The sequence below is a fragment of the Glycine max genome, chromosome 9 (genome assembly GCF_000004515.6).
Source record: "Glycine max cultivar Williams 82 chromosome 9, Glycine_max_v4.0, whole genome shotgun sequence".
Classification (NCBI taxonomy): Eukaryota; Viridiplantae; Streptophyta; class Magnoliopsida; order Fabales; family Fabaceae; genus Glycine; species Glycine max.
In genome coordinates, this window is record NC_038245.2 from 41442036 (window position 1) to 41453100 (window position 11065).

The following is an 11065-nucleotide window of genomic DNA, read 5'->3' on the forward strand; positions in this document are numbered from 1 at the left end:
GATGGGATGTGGATTGATTAGTTATGAAATAATGTTGTTTATAATATATGTATTTAATTGTGGGGGTTACTTTCCTTACGTGGTTGTTTGTTAAGCGGGGTCTGGTTTGTCTTCTTGTTGGAATTGTGGGCATATGCTATTATTCAATCGGTGTCTGATGCCCCTGGAATCTGTGACTACTTTTGCTTCTTTTTGTGCATTTTAAGCCAAACTGATGCTACACTTCAGAGCAAAAGTTGAAAATCCCTTCCTCTCTCATTGTTCTTGGAGTGTAGTGGTTTGGCTTCAGGCTTGAATTGGAATGGAGAGAAGCTACCAAGGGGCAGGGATCATACCATATACGATAAAAATAAATAATAATATTTAAAACACTACAGAAAGTTAGAATTCAGAGGTTAGAATGGACCGCATTGGAAATGGTCCCCACACTGAAATCACTGGGTCAAAAACATCAATGTTTTTTGGGATGTAGTGAGTGTGTCACACCCATCATTTACTTACTCAAATTCAGAAAATGGTTTGTTATCATGTAGGGTTGGTTGCCTTAAATTTTGACCCTAGAAAAATAAAATTGATGTCTTCCATGTAAAGCAACCCTTGTTGTAAGTTCCATGCAATTCATTATTCATTGTGTTTTTCACTGGGGAAATTATTTATGCAGAGACCTACCTACCTATGTATATTCCACTAAAAATTCATTTGTGGATGGTGAGAGGAAAGGGGCAACAAAGAAAAAGAGAAAAAAGTAATTAAAGACATTGGACAATATGTGAAATTTACGTATAAAAATATTCTCCCTAAGTAACAGAACTCTTTTTACTATATGTGATCTCAGGGTCCTGGACAAATACATTCCTTCTAGCAATGAATGATTAAATTACGCTTTATTTTTAATTAAAAAAATGTATTTTAGTCCCTCTCTACCTAAACGGTATTAAAGATTTTGCTTATGTAACTAAGGAATTACAAGTTACTTAAATGAAAATCACCTTGATTTTGCATTCTTTTTATTAAATATCCCATCACATGTTTGTTTTCATTTTAAAGTATTCATTCTGACAAATTTTGAAAGGACTAATACAAATATTTTTCAAATTACAGAAACAACAAAAAATGTAAATTTAGAAGATAAAAAAATATTTTAAATTTAAAGGACTAAAAATATATTTAACCCTTATAACAAATTATGGATTTTCCAACATTTTTTCATTTTTTTAATTTATTAGAATTTAATTTTGAATACTTTATTATAAATGTTAAAAAAATAAAATAAAAATTCAAAACGTCTTTTGTTGACTTCACAAATTTACTTCAAATTTTAATTTCTTTCATCTTTTAAAATTTTAAAGGTGATAATAGGAATTCTAATCTAATTGTTGATGTTATAAGATAAATCAAAAAAGAGAAAAATTATTTGTAAAAAAAATCATTTTTATAAGTCGAATTAAAATATACAATATATTAATCTCTTAAAATATTAATTTTAAATTTTATTTGGAATGGTTTTAGTATATTTAAGAAGGAAAGTGTAATTTATGCTAAATTGTATATTCTCAACTTTTACATTATTAATATAATTAAGTTAGAATCTTTCACCTTTTTTAGAATACAAATGTTACAAATTTGCGGCCAAATTAAATTCTTTCCTGCTTTTAAAAATGGGGAAGGACACAAACCCATTATTTTTTGTATATATGAGATCTGAGCTTTACCTTTGAGTGTATTGGTAATGAGAATATCATATAAAACTCCTTATTCTTGGAAAATGACCCTTGATGGTTCTATTGAAGACCCCTTGATTCATATGAAAGGTGTGTGCATGTGCTCCTTCTCTAAACTTAGGTTATTGCCGAAATATAAGTTCATGATCATCCTGTACGTGTGAGCGGTATGAAATGTAGTGCGGCTTATAAATAACATAGAAATGTGCAGAAAAAGATATAATAATGAGACTGCCAAGAAGTAAAGAACAAAGGCAAAAGAACAAACAAAATGTTCCAGTATATTGTTTTTTTGACTGGTGTTGACAATAATTAATTGAAGTTGGGACTTGGGAGCCATATATGTGAGACAAAAGAACAATTTATCAAAATATCATGAGTAATCTGTCGTATATCATTTCTCTTTTAAGCTAATGCATATTAATCATATAAATTATTGTGAAAAAATATTATTTTTTCCTTGATAAAAATATATTTATTAAAAAATTATAATGTAGTATTATAAATCATTTAAGTATTTAATTAATATATATTTATTCCGTTTCACTTTATAACGCTTTAGCAACAAAAAAAATGTTTCAAATTAATTATCATATAATTAATTAAAAAGATAAAAAATATATTAAAAAGTCACATGATATATTTGATCAAATTCAAAATATTAATTAGGATAAATAGTCACTTTTGTCCCTCAATGTGTAATTAACTGACAAATGCATTTCTCAAAGATGAAAATACAAAATTTAGTTCCTGAAAGTGTAAAAAGTGCAACAAATAGATCCGACCGTTAACTTCCGTCCGTCACCATTAATAAAATAGCCTACATGGCACAGAGGGACAAAGTTGTCATTGAAATGATTGTTAACATGGATTGTCAGCATAAAGGTATATTTGTCATAATATTTTTTTTGACTTTTCGTTTTCCTACTTCACTGACAAATGCGACTCTGAAAGATGAAAATACAAAATTTACTACTCCTATTCGTTTGACAATGAAACCAACATTAAAACCATCAGAAAGCTGTTCAGATAAATGCAAAAATAAAACCCTAAAGCCATAACTCAAAAGAATTCATCCTTCACACTACTACTCCTGATCTAACCATCCATAGCAAGGACTGTGAGCTGAACTCCTTAGAGTAAAAGTAGGTACTACAAGCGACAATCTGGGGTGTGTCAGAACCATTCTCAAGACGAGTGAGTACTTCCACCTTGTACCTAGGATCTCTCATAATTATATGAAAAGTGATAACAACAACTATTGTTACTTAGTTGATAATGAACTTTTTGTTGTTGTATTTATATAAATCTTGTGGGTGGTGGTGGGGGAGGGGGGGTTAAGTTGGTTACATCCTGTGTAAATCTCTAGTACGTATATTTGTATTAATTGTCTTTATGATCATTCCTTGTAGCCTAATCAATTTTTTGGCAACTTGTTTAATTAGTATTGAACATGTTAGAGATAAGGGAGCAATATGAAGACTTAGTCTTGAAAGTTGATCAAGAAGAGTTTGAAGAAGTTTTGTCTTTTATATGTCCAACTTTCTTAAGTAACATTTGTATTGATTGTTGTATTGTGTGTTGCATCTTAGTCTTTATCATTTGATATATGCATCATGCATCATCATGTAAGAGTAAGAATAAAAGTTTCTAAAGTTAGAAAATTTCTTCTGAAGTTAAAACTCTCTATTTTAATTGATTATAGATTGATCGTAATCGATTACACAAGTGTTTATAACATGCAGAGAAGTCTCTTGTATCGGTTTAATTGATTATAAGCTTATTGTAATCGATTACACAATTCTTTTTTAGACAATGATTGATTTTTCAGGAGTTTCTAGTTTAATCGATTATAAGGAGATATAATCAATTACTTCTCTTTTAAAAATGTTTTAGAAGTGATCAAGAGTACTTCAATCGATTACATTGAGAATCTAATTAATTACATTGTTCTTGAAAGTTTTCTAGTTTTTGGGAAAAACACTTTAATCGATTGAAATGATAATATAATCAATTACTTTTTTGAAATAATCAATTGCATTGTATATTTTGATTATAGGCGGTTATAACTATTTTTTCTATAGATCCCCACATTGTGTTCTCACTTCTAATAACTTCTAACAACTTCTGAACGGGTTAGAATTACGAGCTGATATTAGTAAAACAACGAAGAAAAGAAAAAGTGCTTAAATAAGTGTGACTCACACCTTCTAATCTTTGATTATGAAAATCATTTTGTAAAGAGTGAGTTGTAATATTTTCTTGAGTTCAAGAAGACACTCCTTCATTCAAGCAAGGTTTTTACATAGGATTGATCATGTTGTGTCTATCTTTGACTCTACTTTTTGTGTAGTTTACACATTGTTCTAAAGGCATGCTAGAATAGATTTTTTTAGTTTGGACTATGGGTAGGTTTCTCTTAGGCTTTTATTCACAAAAGACCTTAGGGTTGGGTACCTTAGTCTCTTTTTCTGGGATATGAATTATGATTGCTTGTAAGAATTCTATATGCATAATAAAAAAATTTAATTCGATTTTGGATTAGATAACTGAATTGGTTCCTCTAAAAATAGTGAGTGACCCCGTATAAAAATTGATGTACTTCTTTTCTTGATCTTATCTTTCTCTTGATCAATTTACTGAAGGTTAAAAAAAATATCATTTTGAAAGAAAGAATCTAACAAGAATTTTGTGTAAATGGTGATTGATTAAATATTGCGCAAAAGATTTTTTTTAATTCTAATTTTAAAAGTCTGTTTTGATCTAGAAACAAATTCATCCCCTTTTGGTTACTGAGTTCCATCATCTTTTTTAGAGCATTTATATTGATAATAAAAGAAAGAGTGCTTTAAATCTGGTTCGAATTGAATCGGATTATAACTGAACCTAAATAGAATTGTTTCTTTTCCTCGAACTAGTTCAAGAAGAAATGAGTGTACTATTTTATAAAACTAATTCGGTTAACCAAATTGTTTCTACAAACCGAATTGATTTTTATTTAAATATTTTTTTATTTAAAAAAATAGTTTAAAAACTAGTTCAAAAATCGGTTCAAAACTGATTCATATCTTAAAACTAATTTAAAATTGATTAAAAATTAATTCACTTTAAATTTTTTTTTAACTGACACACCCCTACTTACCGTATATATTTGTTAAATGAATCAATCATTTTAGCATTCCTTTTATATACACGTGTCAATTTTTTACGGCTAGTATTGAACATTTATATTGATAATAAAAGAAAGATGGGTAATATTTTGTTTGACTTACCGTGAATATTTGCTATATGAATAACTAAATTCGGATGGCTTTAAGACTGTAAAAAGAGTCGATTTTTCAATTAATACATTCGTATATGTTCCTTAGATTGGTTATATAAACATTAATAAAAAAAAATATTGTTAATAAAAGTAAAATTAATCATTGCAACATTTGAGAAAGTAGATGTTGGAAACTGGCAGCAAGTTTGAGAGATTTGTATGAGGCTCAAGAACACACGTCTCTAGGTTTGTGAATTTTCCATCTTATTTTTGTAACTATTACCTTGAAAATGGTATCAATCACTTTTATTAGGCCGAAGACCAACATGTTTGTTGGGCTATTGTTATATCCACACCAATGTTTTTGCAAAGCATACTCCCATTTATTTTTTATTTATTCTAATTTTTATCATCTTATATACATTTTATACCCATAACAAGCATAATCACTATTTTGGAATGTACTTTGTGGAACAATGTTTTGTTTTTAACATTCCAAAAAATACATGCCAGATTGAAGGAGCCTATCAATTATCTAATTTCTCCACTTCTATTGCTTCAATATTGTATATTTGTCCTTTATATGAGCTTTCAATGCCCTAAAAAATTATTTTCCTGGAATCTAATGCTTATTGGGTACGTCAGAAACTGCATCTATTGTTGCTTTTGCTTTAATGAATGTTTCAGACCTATCTCCAACTAGTGAAAGATTACCAGGGTTATCTTTCTTTGCAATATTTAAGATTAATAACATAAATAAAATTTTGTAGTGGGGGGTTTCTTTTTCACTTTCTTTTTAGCATTTTATATGGTGAATGAATCAAATGCATGCAATTAATCAGTGTATCAAACATTTGTTACGCGGATGGAGCGGCGACGATCAACTGGGGCTAGAGCTTTCCCAGCCACTTTTTCAATTATTTTATGGAGGTTAATTTGTCATTTTACAATTTCTTTAACCAAAATAGATAAAATAATAATCATCTTCAGTAGTCACTTTTTGACTGGTTCACCATGGAAAGTTAAATTTTGATTATTTAATTTTTAAAAGGAAAAAACACATTTGATTTTCTTTCTTTTTTTCTTTTAAAAATCATATTGAAGATATTTTCTTAAAATTAAACTCTACACTTTTTTTCTCTCTTTCTTTTCAACGTATCTCTTTTTTTCTTGCAGCCACCCCCCAAATTATTATTCCTTTTAAAACATCATCAACTTTGTGGTGGATTTCGTGACTTGGCAACGTAGGAGGAACAAACAAGGATGAACGCAAACCTTCTCAGAAACTTGTCCTTCCACGCGCGCCGTCTTCGTTTCTCTCCCACTCCTTCCATCTTCTCTCCTACAGCTACAGCACCCACCTCCTTCTCTTCTCGCTCCCATGTCCCCGACAAACCCCACTCCCTCCTTGAAGACATTAGCAACGAAGGTAACACTTATTGCCTTTTCTTTTCTCTCAATTACTTGGGTGTCCTTCACATGTTTGATAAAATGCTTCTTTCAACACTTACAAGTTACAACTTTTCTCGTACAGGAATAAACCATCAATTTGTTCTCTGAACTCTCTCTCTCTCTAAATTATATAAGTAGTCCTTAAAGTATTAGAAATTATGCAATATTGTCCTCAATTTGATTTTATTTTCAAATAAGTTTCTCAAAGGTTAGAATATATAAACTACCCAGGGACTAAATTGATGGATATTTAATACTTTAAAAATTACTTATATAATTTTATTAGATTAAGGTCTATGTAGAAGAGGGGATGATACTTCAAGGACTAAATTGATGGTTTATTATTATGAGAGGTTTTTTTTTTTTTTTTTGCAATACCAAGGTAAAAGTCAACTAATCATAAATCATGCTAAATGTGACTTTCAAAATAGTTATTATAAAATAATAAATTTATCATATATTATAATTTCTAATAAGTTGAGGCCATAAAGATCCTTTTACATTATCAATGCAGACATTGTTTTCTCTTGTTGGAGATTGGTTCCTATGCAATATCCGTAAAATATTTTATATCATCAAAAATCATACCATGACCTCTAAAATAGTTATTATAAAAGTCAATAAATTATCACTCTAATTAGTTGACCCTGTAAAAACTCTTCACAGTGTCAAAGTGAATACTAATTTCTCTTTATTATTTTGTAAAATTCACGAGAGTTTGACTAAATAAATTATGAGGGCCATAAAAGTTTCTCAATACAAATGTGTTAAAAGAATTTGCTAGAAAGCGAGGTGGTAACATTTTTGGTGTTATGAAATAAGGTGTAATTGAGTTGGAGACATAACTGGATCGTAATCCAACTGATTGAATGAGCCAGTTAGGATTTTAATACATTGGTTTCAAATATAGATCTTTTGAGTCTATGCTAAAAGAATTTTATTGTGTGTGTCTACTGTGTTTGGGTTATAAAGAGTTGAAGAGGCGTGTGGCAAAGCTTCAAGAGGGGGATGCTGAGGCAATTCCTTCTGTGTTTGAGGCTATATTGCAGAGGTATTTAGCAGGGAAGCCTATAGAAGCTGATGAGGAGTTGATGAGGGAAATTCTAGGGAAGCGGGCATTGTCGGAAGATGAAGAGGACGAGTCTGATTCTGATTGGGAGGAAATAGATGACACTGATAATGATGATGAAGAAGATTTTGATCCTGGTTTTAATGGAAGGAATGGAGTTGATGAAGGAAAATATAAGAGATGATTGAACTCTGCAGTGGGTGTCAAGATTTCAAATCAGCCTTGGATTGACTGTGTTGTAAAACATATAACAGGAGGTGGCTATGGTTACTGCTGTTAAACTATATGGAGCTTGCTTTTTATTCTTTAGTTTGTAGCGTTTTTATGAGCTGCTAACATTTTCTCATGGTTAGAAATTTTGTGGTCAATCTCAACCATGAAATTACATCATACATACTATAATACTGCTCTTGCTAATTAATGCTGTACATCTTATGGTAGTGGCATTTCATTTACTTCGAAGTGGGCAATGCTACTTATAATTAGCATGAATATATGTGAAAAAAATAAATCAGTAGTTTTATTTGTAATTAACACTCATCATAGGAAAATCATATACTGTTTACTAATGAGAGACTTTGCTGCTTGGGAGTTCAAATTGGAAATAAACTAATATGAATTCGCAAGGGAAAAAGGTTTTCGATTCAATTTTGCTTTTTAACGAAAGTTTTGAAGAAAGGAATATGATCGTTGGGGGTATTAGTACACTTATATAAGGAAATTGGTTTTAGTGTTACAAGTCCTTGATTTTGTTTGATGTAATATTCCAGTATTCCATATCTTTTAATGACTCTTTACATGTGTCCTAGTATTACATATCCAGTACACAGCTCTGCATCACCATAAATTTATGCGTAATAATTCAGATAACACTTGAACAAGCCATGTTACTGTATTTCCTGTAATTTGCCGCAAGATTTCAATGCCTACTTTTCATTGAAAAAGTTAGTAATATTAAGCCATGAAGAGAAATTACAACACATGCTACCAGCGATTGATTGTTGGACTACTGTTTAACAAAGTAATACGCAAATTTCACCATACAACCATTGAAATTATGCTTTTGCTGATAATTCAATGTATTCATATCTTCATTTCGTTACTTAATCCATTTAAGACCAATACTAGTTCTTTCATGGGAAGTTCAGATGATCCTCCAGCTGAGAATTCTTGAACCTCTCCATTGATTTCAATCATGCTACAGCCTGGGATTTTCTTTTCTATTCTTTTTTCTTTCATTATATTCCTAATTCTTTTGGCAGCATCAAACATGCCAGCTTTGGCATATATATCACACCAGTTCACATAGAAAGCATGATTATGAGGTTCCAAGTCTATCAAATGATGAACTACCTTTTCTCCTAATTCCACATTCCCATGCATCTGACAACCTCCAAGTAATGCACCCCAAACATAAACATCCGGCTTCATCGGCATGCTTCTTATGAGAATCTCTGACTCATCAAACAGCCTTGCTCGACTAAGAATGTCAACCATGCAAGCATAGTGATAAACTTGTGGTTCAATCGAGTAAACACGTTTCATTACATCAAAGCACCAGCGACCTTGTTCTACCAAACCAGAATGAGCGCACGCTGACAATAATCCAACAAATGTCACATGGTTTGGCTTGACTCCAGCTTTTTCCATCTCTAAAAAGCAATTGAAAGCCTTCCAACCTAATCCATGAAGAGCAAACACCGAAATCATTACGGTCCATGCAGAGGCATCCTTCTCAGGCATTTCTTCGAAGATTTCAAATGCTTTCTGCACATCCCCACACTTGCCATACATATTGACAAGTGCTGTTCCAATTACCACATCACACTCTATGCCGTTTCTTCTCAGATAACCATGCACCCATTTCCCATGGTCTATAGCACCAAGTTGCGCACAAGCTGAAAGGACACTAGCTATTGTAATCTTATCCGGTTTAACCATATCATCACTCAAAATCTGCATTTCATGGAAAAGTTCCAGTGACTCCTTTGCGCTCCCCCCTTGAGCCAACCCTGTAATAATGGAATTCCAAGTTATGATATTCCTCCCATTCATCTTTCTAAACAAATCCATTGCCATGTCAAGTCCTCCATTTCTCAAACACCCAATCACCATTGAGTTCCAAGTGACAACATCTGTTACCAGCATTTCATCAAACACCTTCCTGGCATTACTCAACAACCCACCAGCCATGTACAAGCTGATCAAAGAATTGGCAACATAAACATCCTTTAAGAATCCAAACTTAATCACTTGGGTATGAATAGCTTGGCCAGTAGCACCATCCAGCCACTGAGTGCAACCCTTTAAAAGGAAGGGGAAAGTGAGACAATTGGGCACAATGTCCTTGCAAAACATTTGCTTATACAACATCAAAGCCTTGCAAAAATGGGTGTCATCACCACTCTCCATGCTTATATATGCTCTGATCATGATGTTGTAGGCACGAAGATCTGGGTTCTTGATCATGTGAAAGACATTGGTGGCATAACTGAAAGAACCATAATAGGAAAAGGAACAAACATATAGGAGACGGGTAATGAGATAATATTGATCACCAGTGTGTAAAGTTGGGGACTTTAGAATCTGGGTATGAGTTTTTTTGAGCTCTCTCAGGTTCTTGCATTGTTCAATCAATCTAGAGAGTGTGTTCCTAAGGGTTAGGCTTAAGGATTCTACAGTTTTGAACTCAAGATGAGTAACCATTATAATCAACTCAAAACAGTGAAGCACACAACTAAAAGTGAACCAAACTCTTTAATATTATGGGTTCAATATTGTAGGCAAAAGGACTAATCAAAGTTATGGGATTTAGCTCAAAATGTATGCTAAGAATCTCACCTTCTCATTATTTTTATTCCATGTATGTTAAATTTCTTTTTTTCTTTTACTGCTTCTTTTTTATTTTTGATAAATAATTTATATCCCAATTGGGAGTGTTACCATATCAATTTGTTTTTTGTAACATTTACTTTCTTCCACACCATGCACTTACGTGAAGTAACTAAAAGACATTCTACTTGGACTACTGCGTTTAGTAATCTTTGGAGTAATATTCGAATTACTATATGAGATACAAAAGAAGGTGGAAGAAAAATTTAATGATCTGGGGACGTGTGAAAGAGAGGAGTATGAATCTAGGGAGGCTTATGAACAACTAAAGAAGTTTGAGTCCTTGATGGTTAGGAAGAGATGACTCAGATGAACTAATAATAACTAATGGGAAGTAAAGTGTTACATATTTTTTAAGAAATTGACTTATTTAAAGTGAATAAAAATAAAATAAGTAATTCTCGTTGTTGAGGAGAAAATCAACTAATAATATTTCAATAAATTCACAACTTATTATGTTTGTGTATGTAATATTGATTATTGAATTTTTCAAACTGAGTAGGGATACTTTGAGTATATTGAAATTTGAATCTTCTTTTCAATGCTTTGAAGTTTTGAATATGGAGAAGTTAACAAAAAGGACTGTTCAGGAACCCTTATTTCTCTCAATGACGATTCAAGCCTTTATAAAGATGATGCATACCAAGTCCATAAAAAGTGCCAGAGTCT

The 11065-nt window shown here is 31.5% G+C and overlaps 2 protein-coding genes across 2 annotated transcripts; one reads left to right on the forward strand and one right to left on the reverse strand.

Moving 5' to 3' along the window:
• Nucleotides 1-6124: 6124 nt before the first annotated feature.
• LOC100819052 (kinesin-like protein KIF21A) lies at nucleotides 6125-7921 on the forward strand. The gene is made up of 2 exons (XM_003534109.5): nucleotides 6125-6412; nucleotides 7408-7921. The coding sequence occupies exons 1-2, from the start codon at nucleotides 6247-6249 to the stop codon at nucleotides 7686-7688; spliced, it is 447 nt and encodes a 148-aa protein (XP_003534157.1). The 5' UTR covers nucleotides 6125-6246; the 3' UTR covers nucleotides 7689-7921.
• On the reverse strand, nucleotides 7655-10530 carry LOC100798961 (pentatricopeptide repeat-containing protein At5g66520). Its single transcript, XM_003533307.5, has one exon. The coding sequence runs from the start codon at nucleotides 10208-10210 to the stop codon at nucleotides 8588-8590; it is 1623 nt and encodes a 540-aa protein (XP_003533355.1). The 5' UTR covers nucleotides 10211-10530; the 3' UTR covers nucleotides 7655-8587.
• Nucleotides 10531-11065: the final 535 nt, after the last annotated feature.

Excerpts from the sequence above, each read along its gene's own strand:
- LOC100819052 (XM_003534109.5), top strand. The coding sequence starts at position 6,247 with ATGAACGCAAACCTTCTCAGAAACTTGTCCTTCCACGCGCGCCGTCTT. Across the intron at positions 6,413-7,407 it reads TGAAGACATTAGCAACGAAG|AGTTGAAGAGGCGTGTGGCA; the intron begins GTAACACTTATT and ends TGGGTTATAAAG.
- LOC100798961 (XM_003533307.5), bottom strand. The coding sequence starts at position 10,210 with ATGGTTACTCATCTTGAGTTCAAAACTGTAGAATCCTTAAGCCTAACC.